Source organism: Sorghum bicolor, chromosome 9 (assembly GCF_000003195.3).
Source record: "Sorghum bicolor cultivar BTx623 chromosome 9, Sorghum_bicolor_NCBIv3, whole genome shotgun sequence".
Classification (NCBI taxonomy): domain Eukaryota; kingdom Viridiplantae; phylum Streptophyta; class Magnoliopsida; order Poales; family Poaceae; genus Sorghum; species Sorghum bicolor.
The window spans coordinates 54,741,943-54,762,332 of NC_012878.2; the positions used below are offsets into that span (position 1 = coordinate 54,741,943).

The window sequence follows — 20,390 nt, forward strand, 5'->3', positions numbered from 1 at the left end:
CCAAAAGCCCGACGTGCCCCTTCCAGCGTCACATCACTGAGCACGACTACAGTATCGGTCACGGTCGCCGAGGCAGGAGCACTGTTGCATTGACCGGTCGACAGGAGCCGCAGCCGCCAGTGAGGGAGTAAAAGCGGTCGTGTCACTCGTATCACGTGGCGGGCCACGCCACGTGAACGTCGCCATGGCGCAGGCAGGCAGGGGAGACAAGAAGAGCAGAGGTCAGAGCCGAGCAAAAGACGGCTGGACGCAGCGCGCACTCCTGGAAAAAAGCAGAGAGCGCAGCACAGTTCATACTCCGTACTCCACAGCAGCAGCAGCAGCAAGCGACACCGCCCCCCGTGAAAGCCGCGCGGCCGGGCTGCTGCGTGCCGTCATGTCGTCTGACGCGACGCGCCCCACCAGAAAGGAACTCGCCCGCACGGCAAAGGTCTTTTTTTTTCTCCTGTGTCCTGTCCCGGGCGAATGGACGCCGGGCGAGCGGAAAAAAAAGCACTGCGTCCGGGCGCCCGGGCGAGCCGCTGCTCTGCTCGGCTGCTGGCCCCGGCCGTGGCACAGGCGCACGCAGCGCTGCGTCTGCGAAGGCAGGCGGACCGGCACCGGCTGACCGTGCGGTCGCCACAAAAGCGACGCGAGGTGACGCCGCTTTTATGGCCTTCGCCGTGAAGAGCATCGCGTTGGCCTTGGGCTTCGCTTTGATGCGCCGTGCTGGTCGACGGCGGCGCGGTAGACGGGCGATTTTGCGGTCGGGTCGCCGTGTTCCGGACAAGACGGGCTTACCTTGCTTTTATAAAAATATTTATCAAAAGATGACACATATATTTTCATGAGAGTATTTTTTAATTTAAATTTACTTATATGATTTTTACATTTCTAAATTCAACAACTTAAAAGTTATTTATAATTATATTTTTAATGTTTTACCTAAATTTTTTTTAAAACGACTTTCTTTATAAGTATGGAGGAATTATGAGAAAAGTACTCCCTCAGTTTAAAAAAAGTGATGTTTTTCATTTTTAGACATCATATTTGACCGTTCTTTTATTTATTTTTTTAAAATTATAAAATAAATAAATTATTAGTAAAATGTCTGTAATGATAAAATAAATCGTAAAATAATATATAATATTTATATAAAAAATAAATAAGATAAATGATTAAATAAATGTCTAAAACTCTAAAACAATATTTTTTTAGGACGGAAGGACTAGAAGGGAATCTAGTCCGAGTGGACCTTGTTTAACTCGTCAAAAATTTTGGTTAAGTTTGGCCTGTAAATCTACTAGTACTATGAGCCAACAGTCCGATTTACAGGTAACTAGGTTCCAGGCACTCTCATCCAGTCGTTCCCGTATGAAAGACACATGTAACTACTCCACCAATTACCTGCTGTTCGCTTTGATGACAATTATTATAAATTGAGACCACTGGATCACGCATTTGCGTTCTCCAGGGCAAAAGACAAATAATAGATTCCATTTGCCAAAAAGGCAAATCTACCCACCATTCATTCATCAGGGGAAAAAAAGGCAATCTGCCGGTAAAACGAAGCAAAAACCTCCTCCGCCTTTCCGGGAGCGCGACGCTGCCCGCCGGGGGCCGTATTCGCGAAAGCAGCGCACACAAACGACGCAAAAAGCACCAAACCGCAGTCGCAAGCGAGCGAACGGGGAGGGAAAAGCCACCTTTTCTTCGGTTTCTAGCTGGTCCCGACGCCCGAGGCGGCGAGACGAGGAGACCGGGGCCGGGCCTCCCTGTGCGGCAACAGTCCCGTCCCGCGGCCGTTACGGCACGGCACCAACGGTTCCGCGCCTTCGGACGGACGCCCGTGCCGCGGCGGCCGAGGAGGCGAGGACAGAAACCCCACCAAAACCACCCGGAACCGAGCCAAAAGCCCGGTGGCCCCATCGCCCTCGGCCACGGCCGGCCCCCACCATAAAGTCGCCACGGCCAGTGCCGGTGCTGCCGCAGCGGGCGTGGCGGCAACAGGAACCGCGGCCCGCACGCATCGAAGCCGCTGCGGTGGTCGCTGCGGGGCTGCGGTGGTGGGCTCTGGCTCTGGCGCAGGGGCGTGGGGGACGGGCACTGCCCAGCCTCGGCGGGAGCGGCGCCTCAGGGCTCAGGGGGGACAAGCGCATTAATGCCACTGCCGCCTCCGCCGATTTAACTGCCCCGCCTCTATCGCCCTCACGGCCACACCTGTACCTGTACACCGTCCGCTTCTTCGCTTCGGAGTCGGAGGTTGCTGCTGCCTGCCTGCCTGCCATTAACGTGCCCGTTCGTCGCGGGTAGGCCGACGGACGGACGGACCCCAGAAGGAGTAGGCGGGAGAGAGAGAGAGAGAGAGATGGGGATTGATCTCAACAGCGTGGAGGAGGACGAGCAGGCGCCGGCGGGCGCGGTGTGCTGCGGGGAGCTGTGGCACGCGTGCGCGGGGGCTGGGGTGGCGCTGCCGCGGCGGGGCAGCGCCGTGGTGTACCTGCCTCAGGCGCACCTCGCGGCCGGCGGCGACGGTGGGGAGCTGCCGGCCCTTGCGGCGGCGCCGCGCGTGCCGCCGCACGTGGTGTGTCGCGTCGTCGACGTCGAGCTACGCGTGAGTTGGTCCCACCTTGCGTCGTGCGTGTGCGTGTGCGTGCTGCGTGCGGTTTGGTAATGCTTTGTTTCTTACGCCGGTGCGTGTGCGTGCTGCGTGCAGGCGGATGCGGCGACGGACGAGGTCTATGCGCGGCTTGCGCTGGTGGCGGAGGATAAGGTCAGTGTCGTGCTTACATCCCTTCTATCAAGTTTGTTGCTCGCGGTGTGGGCGTTGTGATTTCAGCCAAATTGTTTGAGTGATTTCTACAGGGGATGTTGGATATGGTATCTGTTCCATTGACTTCTTTCCCTGTTCCTTCGGCAGTTTGCATTTTGCCAGAGCGTTGCAGGTAGATATTATCACTAGAGTATATTTTTGGCAATGAAACGAAACGTGGAGGACCTAGCCAATTTGGAGTTTTTTTTTTCGAAATGATTGGTTTGAGTACAGTGTCACATCGATTTAGACGGAGTTAGTGCTTAGTACTAGTACTTTGGTAGAGGCTTAGGCGTCGGTGACAACATTACCTTGTCATTGCTTTTTTTTAGTCCTTTTCATGTTTTCCTTATTAATGCTTGGTTCAACTTCGGTGACTTATGTCTTGATAATTTGATCAGTCACAGTAACAAATCACTCCTTGTTTACTGTAGTAATAGTCCCTCCTCCCCTCTCTCCCCTCGTTAATTTTGGAGGCATTGCTTCGTCCTCGGTGGTAGTACTAGTTGTTTATTAGTACTGTACTACTAGGAGGATTGATCATACTAGCTTATTTTGGCACCTCATTGTAACGGGCAATGGATGAAATAGGAATCTTGCATGCTGTGTGGTTGGAAGCAAGAAAACTTTCTCCCATAGGTCTCTAAAAACATTGTTTATTTCGACCCAGATGTTTGGCCGAAACATCCATGATGGTGAAACTGAAGAGAAGGATGGTGAGAAAGAGGATGGTGATGGAGAAAAGCTCACATCGCACATGTTCTGCAAGACACTCACAGCTTCTGATACAAGCACTCATGGGGGATTCTCTGTTCCTCGGCGGGCTGCAGAGGACTGCTTTCCACCATTGGTGATACACATGGAACAGACTAGTTTGCTCCTGATCCCAGATTAGGTTGAATTGGTGCTCTAACCTGTTCCTGTTTCATCCTTTTCTTCTAGGACTATGAGCAGCTTAGGCCTTCCCAAGAGCTTATTGCCAAGGATTTGCATGGCATGAAATGGAGGTTCCGTCATATCTATAGAGGTACCAACACATGGTCTAGTATTTTGGAGTACTCCTAGATTGAAGGTCTAATTTGCATCAGAATTTATAATTGCTAATGCAACATCAGTATAGTGTATGCTTCTTCATGCTTCACATGGAAAGTGAATGGGCCTGAACTAGTGCATGAATTTGGGTCAGCAATAGCAGTGACGAATTTAGGAAAATATTTAGGGGAGGCTTTTGCTACCTTAAGATAACTTCAGCCCCTTCTTAAAAAGTATCAATGATAAAAATTTGTAGGAGGGGCTAAGGGGGGCTACGTGGGTTCTATGGCTGTAGGGGGGGCTGGAGTCCCACCAGCCCCACCGTTGGCTCCGTCGCTGAGCATTAGTATGGAGTATGCTTACTGTTGGACTAAAAAGAGTTCATGTGTTTCAGGAGTTCAAGTGTTTCAGTTTCCAAAGCAAAAGTTCATTTTATTGTAGTAAGTATTCAATTGGTTAGATCACTGATGTATGCACTGTAGGAGTCTTTCTATTGTTTTAGAAAGGAATTATTGGGTTAGTAAAGTAAGAAATGAAATTTGGGAAGAGTATTAATTATCAGTTAGAAGTTACTGCCAATTGTATTAAGTAGGGAGTAGGGAATCTGTTGATGGTTCATGCGGAAGCATTTTTTGTCTTCCTTTGTGACGGTTTGCTACATCTCATAATTTTTCCACCTGGCCCTGTTATCTGTCGATGCTTATCAGAACTCGGAGCAGAACACAAGGCCTAAAGGGTTAGATTAGAGCTAAAGCTTTTTCTTCAATTTCAGGTCAACCTCGTAGGCATCTTCTGACAACTGGATGGAGTTCATTTATTAATAAGAAGAAACTAGTCTCAGGGGATGCAGTCTTGTTTCTGAGGTAAGCATGTTGGCAATATGCTAAAGTTATACTTACCAACTTGAGTGGTTTCCAGTTCTCATTTGTGTTCATTCTTTTGATACAGAGGTAGTGATGGCGAGCTAAGATTGGGTGTGAGGAGAGCAGTTCAACTGAAAAATGAAGCTCTACTTGAAGCTGTCAACTGTACTGATTCGAAGCTACTTATGCTGTCTGCTGTGGCCAGTTCTTTGGACAATAGAAGTATATTTCACATCTGTTTCAACCCAAGGTCTGTTTACTGGTGCACTGTAGGTTCATTAGATTCTAGTTAGTCACTGTTAAATGCTCAGGGGTAGATACAACCATACAGTTCTTTGCAAGTTCATATTCAGTTTCTGTAATCTTTTTTCACTTTCTCAGAATTTATTGGGTAGCCCAGTTAAGTGGTCTTCAAAATTTGGATCTCTGCACCTCCAAGGTCATCTAGTGATGCCTGACATGCTTTGAATTATTGCTGTATTTTTATTTTGTGAATGCACATTTGTCTGTACTGCTTAACTCATGCACATTTCTAAACTTCAAGGAACATTCAACCTCCAAAAACCAATGTTGACTTCGAGTATATTAGTATAGTTTTACATAACTAATGACAGTGTTTTGTCCTTAAACAGGATTGGTGCATCAGAATTTATTGTGCCATATTGCAAGTTTTTGAAGGGCTTGAACTATCCTTTTTCAATTGGAACCAGATTTAAAGTTGGCTGCAAGAATGAAGATGCTAACGAGAGGTCTACATTCTTTTAACTTCGGAAATCATTTTTCCATGTGCAGCAGTGTCTTGAATTGTCTTCTATTTTTGTAGGTCCTTTGGATTGATCTCAGGTATTAGTGAAGTTGATCCCATACGCTGGCCTGGATCAAAATGGAAATCTCTCTTGGTACGCATTTTAGATGTCCTATTTTTCCTACCCATAGAACCATAGCCAGATTTTCTTCTCGTTCTTAATTGTGGTGTTCTACTGATACCTTCTAATAAATCATCATATTAACCCACTGAATTCAATCCGACTAGCTTGCAATGAACCTCAACAAGTTGGTAAACTTTGGTCTTCCACTTTTCTGATTTTTTTGGTGGAAGTAGGATCATCAGATCATCATTAAGGTTGAACCTAAGCTGGCTATCTCTATGTGGGGGAGGAAAAATGTAACCTAGAGTGGTTTGTGTACCCAAATCTAATGTGGTCCACAACCACAACTGTGCTTAAATATGCTGAGATGAAGGTGTAAAAGATTCTTAGTGATTTTATAATCTAACCACCTGCGCAATATAAATAGAAATGGATCTAGTGTTTAACTGAGTTGATATTTATAATGTATGACATGGGGGTACTTGGCTTTCCTCAAACTGAAATTTCTCATCTGTTTGCATGATTTACAGGTAAAGTGGGATGGTGATACCAAGTACAGCCACCAGAATAGAGTATCTCCATGGGACATCGAGAGAGTTGGCAGCTCAGTTTCAGTTACTCACTGTCTTTCATCTTGTGTTTCGAAGCGAATGAAGTTGTGCTTCCCCCAAGGCAATTTGGACGCTCCAATTCTAGGTAGGTTCCACAGAATGAAACTAACACAGATTCATAGCTAAAAGGTTCCTTTAGTCAGGTCCACTTAACTATTTGCACGAAATATGTAGATGGAAATGGTCGTCCAGACTCTGTGGGAACTGAAGGTTTCCACCAGGTCTTGCAAGGTCAAGAATTGGTGAGGGTTCATGGTGCTGCATGCTCTCATTCATCAGATACCCCCAGATGTCAAGGCTCTTATGGAAGGAGATTCTCTGCCGATGTGTGGAACTGCAAGATGAATGATGGACACCTAAATACCACTGGGTTTGCTTACCAGCCCCTAGGCTTCAGTGAATCTGTCAAATTCTCAGAGGTCTTGCAAGGTCAAGAAATGTCTCAGGTGGCAGCCCCTTCCTTCATGAGAGATGCTTTCAGTGCTGGCACACAGAATGGCAGGGTTCGATCATTTGATTATGTGCAGAGATCAGCTGCAACTCAAGGATATGCTCTCCAGCAATTTAATCTGCCAGCAACAGAAGTGCATTCACCGTCTTCTGTTCTTATGTTTAACCAAACCATGGTACCACAGCCTGAGTTAGATGGTCTGACCAACCGTGAAGAAGCATATGGCAGCGGGTACTCATCCATTGCAATACAGAGAGAAGCTGAACCATGGCCATCCACGCAGCAGCAAAGAGTGCGCGAAAATGGAAGCGAGCCTCTCGACACAACTGAAGCCTCAGCTCCTGCAAGGATCGCAAAATCTGGATCGGTGGACAGGGGCGTCGGGGGAAGCAGCTGTAAGCTTTTTGGTTTCTCCTTGACTGAGAAGATCCTTGGAACAGAGGGAGTTGGTGGGAAAGAAGGGAACTACGAAGCGGATCGGCAGACTCCCCGGGTTCTAGACTTGCTTGGGCACGGCCATTCTACGCCCGGTGCTCTGCATGCTCTTTGCGCTGCTCCCTTGGGAATATGATGCTGTTGTGCTTAGTTTTATAGTAGTTAGATTTATGTAATCCTTCAGTCATTTTCATCGCGTTGGACTTGACCAATATGTCCAGCGTATGACTTCCAGTTTTAATTGTATGCTGATGCTACATATCCTTTCTTAAGATCCATGCATGCGATTTCTGGGAGAGGCATGCGTGATACTGGCAAATTATGTCAGTCATCCAGCTGTTTCCTTTAGGTTAAACGAATAGTTAATTTCATGATTAATAAAAATCATAACGAACTTAGATACTAGAACGTACAATTTTGACATACTAGTTGAAGAAATAGCATAAAAAAGAACAGTGCATTTTCTTAAATTTGATATAGAATTTAATACTTCCTCCGTCCACAAATAAATATATATCTCGTTTCTCGATAAGTCAAATCTGTTTAAGTTTTACTAAATATATACAAAATATACTAATATTTATTATATATTTTTTAAGTTTTACCAAATATATATAAAATATACTAATATTTATTATATGTAATATGTATGATTAGATTGAGTATGAAATATACTTTCATAATATATTTATTCACAGGTATAAATATTGATATTATTTAATATATTTTTATTTAAATTTTAAATAAATTGATTTTCCGAGAAGCGAAATATGCATTTATTTATGGACGAATGGAGCAAAGTTCAGCTAGGCGCTAGGTGGATTCTAGGCGGTGACCCTCCGCCTAGCGTCTAGGCAGGAGTAATCGCGCCTAGGCGTTTTAGGTGTTTCCCTAGGCGATGGGAGGAACAGGCAAAGGGAGAGGAAGTGGAGCAGGGGAGGAGCTGCCGGCGGCGGAGGGGAGATGAGCAGAGGAGGAGTTGCCGGCGGGGGGAGAGAAGATGAGCAGGGGAGGTAACTGACCTTGAGGCGGGGTAGCAGCCGGCGGTGGAGCAGGAGGACGGAGGAGGTGGCGGGGATTTCGCGTTATTTCCCACGACCGAAGCCATACGCGCGCGTGCAAAAGGCCGCGTCGTCCGCCTCCGCGCCGCGCCATCAGCCTGCGGGGGCGAAATTTCGTGGCTCGCCCAGCTCTGCGACCGTCTCGGCGCCGCCTAGCGCCTAGATGCCGCCTACCCTCTAGGCGAGGCGGTTACCCCTCGCCCAGTGCCTAATCGCGCCTAGGCGCCGCCTAGCGGAACTATAGAATGGAGTAATTATTTTTATTTATGGATGTATTTTTAGACGATGTACACGTCAACTACTTGTCTCTTGTGGTGATTTTATCGATCGATGCTCATAGACAAGGAGTGAATATTGCTCGGATGGTTTGTATGATTCACTGCCACCGAGTATTATTCAGCAGTAACATACACACGGCTATGCAGTAAAATATAAAATATCTTTTCCATAGAAGTCATTTTAGATAAGATTTGAGTCAAACATTAAAAATAAAAATTAATAATAACTTTTAAATTATTGAATTTGCAAATGTGAAAAATTATATGAATAGATTTGTCTTGAAAAATGTAACACCCGGCCCAATGCTTAATAGGATTAATAGCAGACTCATACTAACAAGTTGCAACTTCTTTTCCGGGAGCCCATCTCCAAAGAACTCTAAAGTTAAGCGTGCTTGGCCTAGAGTAATTTAGGGATGGGTGACCGACCGGGAAGTACTTCCCGGGTGCGCGCGAGTGAGGACAAAGTGTGCAGAAAAGACGAAGTGTTGGTCTGTGGGGACTGACTATAGCCTAGAAAAGCTGCCAGATGTAAGCGGGCCCGGCCTCGTTTGCCAGATGTAAGCGGGCCCGGCCTCGTGGCATGGTGTGCATGGCTGGTGTGGATCCGGAGTGGTCACACAGCATGGCATATGCGCTGGCACTGGATGCACGGACGTGGCCAAGAGGGGACGTTCCTGGCTTGGGGTTGATCGACGAGGACGTCGATCTCTTAAGGGGGTGAGGATGTAACACCCGGCCCAATGCTTAATAGGATTAATAGCAGACTCATACTAACAAGTTGCAACTTCTTTTTCGGGAGCCCATCTCCAAAGAACTCTAAAGTTAAGCGTGCTTGGCCTAGAGTAATTTAGGGATGGGTGACCGACCGGGAAGTACTTCCCGGGTGCGCGCGAGTGAGGACAAAGTGTGCAGAAAAGACGAAGTGTTGGTCTGTGGGGACTGACTATAGCCTAGAAAAGCTGCCAGATGTAAGCGGGCCCGGCCTCGTGGAGGCGGGACGTTACAAAAAATACTTTCACAAAAATATGTATATATCATTTTTCTCTAAATATTCTAAACGATTTCTAAATCTTATACAGAAGGAGTACTCCCTTCATATAGTTAAATACTCCCTTCATCATGCCGTAAGAAGTGTTATTCTCACTTTTTGAGAAGTCAAATATTTTTAACTTTCACAAATATATATAAAATAATATTATAACACATAATTAGTATCATTATGAAGCACTAAATAGATTTTTATAATAAACTTATCTATAAATATAGTACATATTGCTAATATTTTCTACAAACCTAGTTTGACTAATTTTCTACAAACCTAGTTTGACTAAGATGAATTACATAGCCGAGGGGTGTAGATAGACAGACAAATAGCAGATAGACACGTGGAAGCAACATTAGCACAATAAAGTTTTTTACACAAGTACATTGGAATATATAATTACCACCACATTGGAGGTAACAAACATATTCAAAATTACAAACCAACGCAATCCAAGACATTGGAATAATTACCACCACATTGGAGGTAACAAACATATTCAAAATTACAAACCAACGCAATCCAAGACAGTTTAACTGTGTGTTCGCGAGGTATTTATGGGTAGACTGAAATGATTGATCGAGCGCCTAACACCGGCAATATCTTGTAATCACTAAATCCAGCTTCAAAAAAGATTTTCTTCCACTCTTGCTCATCTCTCTCAATGCCATTTACAAGCATGATATATAAATCAAACAAGGCCTGCGTCTCTTTGTGCTTCAAGTTTGACGATTCTTCTCCAATCACAATATCTATAATTATCACCTTTCCTCCTTCCTCCTTTGGCGGGATAGCTTTTTTGCAATTTTTTAATATCTTGACACACTCCTCGTGACTCCAGTCATGCAAAACCCACTGAACCATAGAAAAAGCTAAGTGAGAGGGAGAGAAAAATTATACTAACTGATCGTGTTCTTTTCATATGTACTAGAGTTTTATGCTCTAAATTATAGCTTCGAATTTGATACCTAGAAACCGGCTTTTAGCACCTTTGGGTATTGTTTGGTTACCTCACAGGTTAAACCCCCTCCGGTCTTATATATTTATTTGACGTTTTATACATTGGTTTAGATTTGTATATGTGGTTTAACTTTTTTGCTTCAAATGTCAATTAAAGCTTTAGTAGGGAGTAATTAGTACTTCAGTACCTATAAGAGTATAAGACAGAAAAAAATTCATTAAAATAGGAAAGGTCAAAGTTAGGGCACGTTTGGCAGGTTTAGATTCTCTTAAAAATATTTCAGATTCAAATCCCTTTCTAAACGTTTCTCTGATGGATTAGAATTACTTCTAAATTCTCGAACTAGAACTAGAATAACGAAAAAAACAGCTTTATTTCTTTAGACTAGTAAAAAACAAGACTTGGTTCCAAGTGATTCTCCATAAAGCATTTCTCTCTTTGTAGCATTTGAAAGTGATTCTAGTGAACCTAAAACGCCTTCTTGTTGCCAAACACACCCTTAATTATGTCTTTAAGAGCAACTCCAAGAGCTTGGCTATTTTTGTTATGGAGGCTATTTTAGAATTTGCATAACAAAAAGTAGACTCCAACAGATGTGATATCTGGTTTGTAAAATAGAAAGTTGGTTATCCCTTGATTTTCGGTGGTCATATATAGCCAATCACGAACACTGGCTATCTAATTTGGTAAAATAGTAAGGCTATTGTGGACTTCTTCTTTTTTTAAGAAGTTTTTTATTTTATAAAATAGTTAAACAATAGAATTTAGCTACTAATTTTAGCTAAACTCTTAAAGTTATTCTAAGTATAGTTGTCTAGAAGGCATGGGGCCATGGGCCAACACGTGGCCTCGGATTTTTGCCCAACCCAAGCAAGCACCGCACAACTTGCTCCTACTTGTGTTCGGGCCGGCTTGGCCCATGCTTTGTGACATGCTTGGGCTTGTTGGATGGGAAGACAAGGCCCAATTGAATGGTGGCATGAGGACGGTATGTTACCCGGTTCCATATATAACCTTCCGTTCTTAGATTAAAGTCTATATAATCTCAGACGTTTCTCTTTACCGACGCCACCTTTTCTTCCTCTCTGATCTCTTCACTTCTCCTCCGAGCAACCTCCAAGAGCTTCTCCTCCCCTCATGCTTTGACAATGGCGTCGTGGCCCCGGCTGGCACGCAGAGGTGGCAGTAGTGATGTGTTCTGGCTTTTGGGCTCGACTCGATTAATTTGTGCGTGTGAGTAGTATGAATGTGGTTAATGGAATAACTTGTAGATATTAAGAGTGACTTCTTGATATAAAATATGTGCTTCTTGCTTTTGTACTTAGCTGAGTTAGTCCGACCGGCACGACTAGGCTAGGCCTTGTTTACTTGCAAAATATTTTGCAAAAATGTGAATAGTACCAATTTCGTTTGTATTTGACAAATATTGTCCAATCATGGACTAACTAGGCTCAAAAGATTCGTCTCGTCAATTCCGACCAAACTTTGTAATTAGTTTTTATTTTCGTCTATATTGAATATTTCATGCATACATCTAAAGATTCGATGTGACGGAAAATTTGAAAAATTTTGCAAAATTTTTTGGAAACTAAACAAGGCCTAAATAGTAAATAGCCTAGGATCATGCTTGAGTTGCTTGCCGAGCCTGTGGGCTAGCATGTCATGGCACTATCATTAACCGGGCTGTGCTAGCCTGACCTTAGGCGCGCCGTCCATGCCTCATAGAGCTCATATCATGACAGGTCGAGTTATCTGTTTGGCCATCTAGATCATTATATAAGATATGTTGAAACCATGGTACGGAAAGTTGGTATAAGTTGTTATATATTAGTACAGAAAGATTTTTAGAGCGTTTGAAATCAGTTTTCAGAGAAGGTTTAAAAAACCGCTACAATGCCATCAAATATAAAAATAAAGTGATTTTTAGAGGCGGTTTTAAAACAGTCCTAAAAATTGATTTTTGGAGCCTTAAAATTGATTTTAAGAGAGTTCACTTATGTCAACCGTCCCTAAAATAATTTCCAGATTAAAAAAAACTATTTAGAGTCTAATAAAAATAAGGAAAAAATGTGTGGCCAAAGGCCTAAAGGACCAACTAACCACTAGTATAATTTATTTTTTGCCATTATTTGGTATTGTGCAGCCAATCGCTAGGATTCAAACTCATAACCTTTTGCTCCGCGCACTTTATCCCCTACCACTACACCACATAGTCAATTGTGCTAAGTTATATAATGCTATCCATTTTATATTAAAACGTATAGATCTTGTAATCAATATTTGAAATCTTGAATGACCTGAAATGAGAAAATTTTTAACTACAAAGTTTTAGATCTTATCAAGCACTACAACTTTCATATAGGACATTGCTCCATTCAAAGTCATTTAAAAAAATAAAAAAATTGAAATGAAAAAATTTGAGACTTAATTTACATATTTGGAGCCCTAAATGATTTCAAACAAAAATCCACTACAAAGTTTTAAATCTCGTCAAGCTCTATAATTCTAATACAAATTTTATCTTCATCTGACTTCACTTAAAAATATATGAATTTATTTGTGCTGGAACTATTGACTTAGTCTTTCACCCTTGAAAATCAATTTTCATAAGCAGTCGACTTAAAACTGCCTCTAAAAATCCACTCATTTGCAGAGGGAAATGGTTGGCATAAGAAATCGTCCTTGAAAATAGCATTTTGCAGTTCTCTTATCGGAATTGTCCTAGAAAATAAATCTTTAGCAACGATCATAGAGCTATAGTGATCCTTGGCAATGTTAGAGGCGACACGCTAGTTTAACCGTCTCTTATAGGCCTTGTTTAGTTCCGCAAAAATTTTGTAAAATTTTTCAGATTTTCCATCACATCGAATCTTTAGACGTATGCATGGAGTATTAAATATAGATGAAAATAAAAACTAATTGCACAGTTTGGTCAGAATTGACGAGACGAATCTTTTGAGCCTAGTTAGTCCATAATTGCATAATATTTGTCAAATACAAACGAAAATACTACTATTCACATTTTGCAAAAAATTTTGAAAGTAAACAAGGCCATAGAAAAGAAAGACATTCCTAAAAATCTTTGTTGTACTACTGATAGCGACCTACGGTCGGTCGTTGGTGGGGCACCAGGGAGCCGCGCGTGGGTCACGCTCGTGGGCAGTGATCAGAGATGAACAGTACAGATATTTTCAATCACATTTGAGACCGTATTCGTTTAGAGGGGTTCAGATTTGTCCGTATCCATATTCGAATATTCAACATCCGATACTGTGTCCGTATCCGAATATTTAAATCGTATATTTATGACGTCGACATCTAATCCTATCTTATTCGATATGGTTGATATTATCCGTATTCGTATTTGAATTCGACCAGAAATATAAAAATAAATATGATATCGGTGATATTCGTTTTTATGCCATCCATTTTCATCCCTAGCAGTGATGCAAGATCGCGGTGGGGACCAGTAAAGATGAACATGCAGCCCGCGGGCCGAAGGCACGGCCTAAAGCACGGTCATTTGGCCCGGCCCGAGCATGGCCCGAAGCACGTTGCGGGCCGTGCTTGGGCCGACCCCTCGGCCTGCTGGACGGCACGGCACGCTTTTAACAGCAGGCACGGTGTCGGCACGGTATCAGGAAATTTGTGGAACTTGAAGTATCAGGTTCTATGACTTGTGAAACTTGTGACTTTTGGCAAGTAAAATATGATCTGAGAGTATATTGTGTTATGTGAATTGTGAAGTATTAATATATGTGACATGAATGTAATGTATTTATGTTTTGTTAAATTCTGTATTAAATTTGGTGTTTTCCATATATTGGGCCATGGGCCGGCCCGAAGCACTATTGGGCCTCGTGCCTTTCGGGCCGGCCCGGCACGAAAATCGGCCCACGGGCCGTGCCTGGGCCGTCAGGCAGGCACGATGGCATGTGGAGGCACGTCCCGATGGCACGCGGGCCATACGGACCCGTGCTGGGCCGTGCCGGGCCGGCCCGTTGCTCATCTTTAGGGACTAGGCAGTGTCGCGGCGGGAAGGGAAAAATAAGAGGCAATAGGGTTTTTCCAAACCCGAGAGTGAGGTAGAGAACACCAACTCTGGTCTAAGCATGTGCGTGCAGGCCCAATTCAATGCGCTTGACGGACTGGCGGACCCAAATAATAAGATTCGTTAGACGGTAAACCAAAATATACTGACCAGTGATCAACATTTGGGCTGAAAAAAAAAAGATATAGCGACTATATTGATCGTCCAACGGTATTTTGAAACTTTTACCGACCCATGTCCAACGCTAATTTCCGTTGTGCCGGTGCCATGCATATCTACTTCACAGTTCCATCCTTTAGGGTAGAAAATAAGATACTAGCACAAACACCGGTAGAAAAAATCTCAATAGTGGTGGTTGTAAACATATTTTTACAGACGTTTTTCGTAACCGCCGGCGCTAGAAGCCAGTAGAAATAAATTTTTGCACCGGCGGTTAACTGAGATCCATATGTGAAAATCTATTTTTACATGCGGTTTACTAGGCGGTTCTCTTAGCCAACCGCCAGTAAAAATATTTTTCTACAAAATATGAAATCGACTTTTAAAAATAGAAAAAATATTTTAATCTAGAGAAGGCCCTAGTAGATAATAGATTTCCACAGACGGTTCTCTTAGCCAACTGTCAGTGGAAATATTTTTCTAGAAAATATAAAATCAGCTTTTAAAAATAGAAAAAAAAATCCCAGAGAAGACATCTTTTCGTGTAAAATCACGTGCTACGCAGCTGGTGGGATTTGAATCAAAGACCTCCTCTACCACTCCATCCATCACTCAATTATATTTATATTAGAGTTTAGTTCCCCACATATTATTCTAAATTGAGCATACATTGATTGTTTGAGGCTCTAAATGGATTCAAATGGAAAAGTTGTCAACTATAAAGTTTTATAACTTTTTAAGATCTACAACTTTTATATTGGTAGTTTCTCCATCTGAGGTCATTTACAAAATTTGAATTTCAAATTTAAGAAATTCAAACATAGTTTTCGAATGAAAAAAATTATTAACTATAAAGTTTCAGAATTTTTTGAGATCTACAACTTTTATTTTGGCGGTTTTTCAAACGAGATCATTTTAAAAGCTCAAAAAATTCAATTTCAAATTATTTCTACAGGCGGTTTTTTAATAAATCATCTGTAGAAATATGATTTTTAGTGGCGGTTCGAGAACCGCCTATAGAAATACATGATTACTACATGCAGTTTTGCCGCCAGTGAAAATTGATTTTCACAAGCAGTTTTTGAGTCGGGCAAACCGACTTATTTCTACAGACGTTCTTTAGTTGAAACCGTCAGTAAAAATTATGCTCCACCGCCAGCGTAGAGCTTTTTTTTTACTAGTGAAATAATAATCTATCAAGACGAGCAGTAACAGGAAAGTAAGTGTAGATCAGTAGATATACCTTGAAGAACATAGCATTCGCCGGTGGAACGCTCTCAAACATGTCGCCGGCGATATACTGCACGTCCGTGCCACTCGGAGCCTTGGCGACAACGTGGTCCAAATCCAAAACGCTACATTTCACATCCGGGAAGGCCTTTGAGATGGCCTGTGCAGCTGCGCCGAGACCCCCACCGACGTCCACCAAGGAGCTTATCCCCTGAAAGGCATCTGCACACTCCTCGAAGACGATGTCCATGATGAAGTGGCTGTCCGAGACCATCCCGTCGTTGACGAGCGCGTCAAAGGATGCGTCACGGGCGGCTTGCTCCCACACTGTCTGGCCGTGCGTCTGCTTGAAGACGCATGGACCCGGTAGCTCCTGCTGGAACCATGTGCCAAGCTCGAGGAACGGGGAGACAAAGCTTGGATGGAGTATCATGGCAGTGATAGGAACTAGGTTATGCGAGCCGACGAGGAGGCGGGACAACGGTGTGAGCGCATACACGAGCTCAGTGCTGCTGCCCGACGGGTTCCCGGCGCTGAGGACGCCGGTGGCTGCGAGCACGCGCATGAGGCGACGAAAGCAGGGGATCTTGGATGGGTGGAGCTTCACCGTCGCCACTATGTCGGGGACGGTGGCGGCGCCGGCATGGTTGTGGATGGCATCGGCAATACGGAGGTCCAGAGCGGATTTGAGCGCCATGGACTTGATGTGGGAAAAGGTGGTGTTCCAGAGCTCGAGCTGAGCGTCGAGCAAAGCTTGGTTAGTGCTTGTGGTGAGAGCCATGGTGCTAGGTACCGTTGCTGTTTTCCTTTGTGATGGGTGGATAGCAAAAGCATACGAGTCTCTTTATATAGACATGGCAATATGGCATGCCAGGGAATCGCTAACACATGAGGTATGATGGTTGGATTTTTTTTAATGTTCCTAATCCCATCATTATCACCTAACACAAAACCACGATTAGCATCTTCGCTCATGCAGCCTAAAACCTCTTAATTATTACTGCCAACAGGGTCCCAGCTAGGATTAGAATACCTAGTCAGATATGAATTAATTAATGGGTCTGTAGGATATGTTCATTAGAAAATAATAAGGAATTTAGGCTGTAGAGTGTAGACTGCACTCTTACAGGTAGTGTGCCAGAGCTTCAGCTGAGCATGCAATGTGCACTTTTAATTTAGTTATAACTTTTTTCTTTTAACTATTTTTTTAGTTCTTTAGCAACATTATTTGCATGTGTTAAACGGGTTGGCAGAACGGTTCCTTCAGCAATGGCACAAGTGTCGTCGGTGCTGAGCACTGAGGACCTGTTAGTTAACTACTGGACTGGACGGCTGGCGTGGCACTCCGTGTGCGGTGGAGGTGGAGAGATCGTTGAAGAGGAGTACCTTCGGTGTCGGACGAACACCCTGTAATGGCTCTGTTTAGGGCGGCAACGGTCATCGGTCTAGGCAATGGTGAATCAACTATATTCTGGACGGATCGCTGAATCAACGGCTCATGTGTGGAGACCCTTGCGCCGTCTCTGTACAAGGCGGTGCGGCCAAGAAAGAAGAAGGCGACTGTGGCAGAGGTGTTGCCTGGGAGTGCGTGGGCGCGACACGGCATTTGGCTGGCCATATTTCTTTGCAGATGCTACTAGAGCTCAATAACATGCGTGATTTGCTCGAGCATTTACAGCTGGAAGGACGGTGAGGAAAGAAACGGTGGCTCTGACCGACCCCCCGCGTCGCTCTCTGTACAGGGCGACACAGGGGCGACTTCCCACCTCCGTCTCCACCCCGTCGGCCGGCGAGCACCCCAGGCCGCCGCTGTCGCTGGCTTGCGGCGGCGGCGGCCAGCTATGGCGTCCAAAAAGGCCACCCCATAGCACCTTTTCCTTTCTCTCTTCCCCTTCCCTCCCATCCTCCTCTTCCTCCGACCTTAGGTTCCGAGCTTGGTTGGCCGCGGCGCGCTTAGGCTTTAGATCCGGGACCCCTTGGGCCAGATCCGACGCCCCACCATGGATCCGGTAGGGGTCTAGCTCGGCGGCCGGCATACGCGGCGTGGTGTGCCAGGCAGCTAGATCTAGGCGGCCTCGACCTACACTTGGCCATGGCGGTCTGGACCCGGCAGCTCCCTTGCGGTGAGGCGTTGGGGGCCAAACTTTGGTGGCGTGGTGCCCTGCTGGTTGTCGCGGGACGCATCAGAGGTGGGACCCTACCGATGCAGCCTCTCCGCACTGGACGCCTGTGTCGGCTAGGGCCCGTGCTCCAATGCGCCATGGCCGGGCAGCTCGCGGGTCGGTGTCGTGGCTTGCGAGTACTCCAGCGCTAGCTCGAAACCGGACTGTGGCCATCCTGTGACATGACTTCCAGCGTACTCGCCCCTATGTCTAGCGGGTGGTGCTTGTGGCTGTTGGCCTTGGCCATGGCTGGGCCACCACCGTTTCGTGGCCAACGCCTCTATGGGCTAGTGGCCGGGGCCAAGCGACCACCCAGTGATCGTGGTCGAACAAGCTCTGGGGTGAAAATCCTGCCCGACTTCTTCTACGAGCCGGCGGCGATGGTGCGTTACATCATCCACCTTGTTGAAGGCGTCGTTGAAAGATTGGTTCATCGCATGGGTCCTTGGGGGCCGTTTGGGGATGAAAGTCCTTGAGCCTGTTTCGACGCTGTTGGCGTCCGTGGACGCCATGCCCTTCTTGAAGGCTGCGTTGTTGGCCAGCCCCCTTCGAAGCCGCTTGGTGCTCATGTTGTGTCTGCCTGCGCTTCAGCTCCCTCCTCACTGGGGTCTGTCCACCCAGGGTGTTGGTGTCGCCGCAATCGTCTTCTTCGCAGTGGCTACCTAGCCACTAGCGGATACATCTTCTTCGTAGCGGCTACCTAGCCGCTAGCGGATGCGGCCGTTTTCCTCTCTGCAACGACAACCTGGTCGTTGTGGATGGATGGATTGTTGGTTGCTGAGCTCTCTACAGCGGCTACCTGGTCGTTTGTGGATGGGTTTCAAGCTCTCCGCGGTGGCTACCTGGTCACTCGCGGATGGATGCTGAGTCTATCAGTGGATGTGTTACCACCATGCTTCACCCTACCCTTGCTGGCGACCCTTTGCATGATTGTATTTTTTATGTGGCAGGCATAGTCAGTTAGTGTTTAGAGGTGGAGGTCCATCCCCCCTACCACCATGTATTCTTGCTGTTTGTTTATGTCTTTGAGATTCCGCTGGTAATCCTTAGATTACATGCGAGTCCTTGTATCTATGTTCCGTCCTTTCTTTGGCCTTTCCTTTTAATGAAAAACGGCTAAAAGAGCCAATCGTGAAAAAAGGAAGGACGGCCAAACACGTTCGAATGGAGCCTTACTGCGGAGCGGCAATACTCCGCAGCTTCATCGTACAGAGCCATGTTCTTTGGCTATTTGCCGGTGCTTGGCACCAAACAGATTTGGCGAATGGTAGCTCCTCCAAAGGTTCGTTTCTTCTTTTGACTGGTAATGCATGAACAATGTTGGACAGTGGACCGCCGATTTCACCATGGACTACAAGACTCCAACGTCTGCATCATCTGTGACCAAACATCGGAGATGTTGGATTATCTACTGCTTGGGTGCTACTTCAGCTGAGAGGTCTAGCACATTTCGCTTGTGCGACTACACCTATAGGTTTAGGTTCCAGTTGAGGAGCTACCAGTCTTACAATGGTGGATAGACTTGAGGAAGCTTGTGCCCAAGACGCTGAGACACGGCTTAGACTTGTTCTTCTTCCTGATGGGCTGGATGATTTGGAAAGAGAGGAACGCGAGGATTTTCAATGGCTTGGCTTCAAGCACGATTCAGGTCGCTGACAGTGTCCAGGTTGAGGCGAGATAGTGGTGCTCGGTGGGGTTTAGTCAACTCGCTTTGTTGCTTTCAGGGTTGCGAGGTGCTAGCTAGTAGTCGTAAATTTGTGTAACCATGTAATGCATCACCTAAGGATCCAATAGTTTGTAGTTGTTGGTAACCTGGTTACCAGTTTATGGTCTGTTGTACTCTTTTCTGCTTAATGAAATACACATCATTGGGCGTGCTCTCAAAAAGATTGCTCGTGCGGACAAAGGGAGTCAAGTAGTCACAGCTCACAGGTGCACCGTGCACGAGAGAATCAATCATGTGACGTGCACCTGGCTGGCATCCATTGGTCTTGTTCGTTTCATCCTCAACCATGGGATTGATGGGATTTGAGAGGATTAAAGAGAATTTTTAACTTAGATTGTGTTAGGGAGGTACAAGGATGAAGTGGGATCCCAGCGTTTGGTTGGAGGTGAGTGGGATAGGACTACCCCTGAGAGGGAATATTCCATCGAGATGTAGTTCCTCCTCGTCCTCTCAAATATGAGGTATCACGTCGTCCCCTCTTTTATGGTGTTCATCTTCGTCACCCGCGCTTCTTCCTCGAGACGACGTGTGGCTACACTCTCACACATCCTCCATGCAAGCCCCAGGCCTGCGCCACCCCTGTGTCCTGTTCGTAGCACCGACAAGGGAGTTCGTGCCCCTGGACAACAACGCCGATGGGGAGGCCGCGTGCTTTTTTTTGTTTG

At 45.4% G+C, this 20,390-nt stretch overlaps 2 protein-coding genes across 2 annotated transcripts; one reads left to right on the plus strand and one right to left on the minus strand.

The window, feature by feature from the left end:
* LOC8082971 (auxin response factor 14) lies at positions 1,853 to 7,371 on the plus strand. Its single transcript, XM_021446955.1, has 10 exons — positions 1,853 to 2,593; positions 2,696 to 2,752; positions 3,462 to 3,641; positions 3,734 to 3,818; positions 4,596 to 4,686; positions 4,772 to 4,936; positions 5,319 to 5,435; positions 5,510 to 5,585; positions 6,086 to 6,251; positions 6,341 to 7,371. Exons 1-10 carry the CDS (start codon positions 2,348 to 2,350, stop codon positions 7,186 to 7,188), a joined length of 2,031 nt encoding a protein of 676 aa, XP_021302630.1. The 5' UTR covers positions 1,853 to 2,347; the 3' UTR covers positions 7,189 to 7,371.
* Positions 9,766 to 16,658, minus strand: LOC8082972 (O-methyltransferase ZRP4). Its single transcript, XM_002441327.2, has 2 exons — positions 15,851 to 16,658; positions 9,766 to 10,291 (listed from the first exon to the last, which is right to left on the minus strand). Exons 1-2 carry the CDS (start codon positions 16,616 to 16,618, stop codon positions 9,992 to 9,994), a joined length of 1,068 nt encoding a protein of 355 aa, XP_002441372.1. The 5' UTR covers positions 16,619 to 16,658; the 3' UTR covers positions 9,766 to 9,991.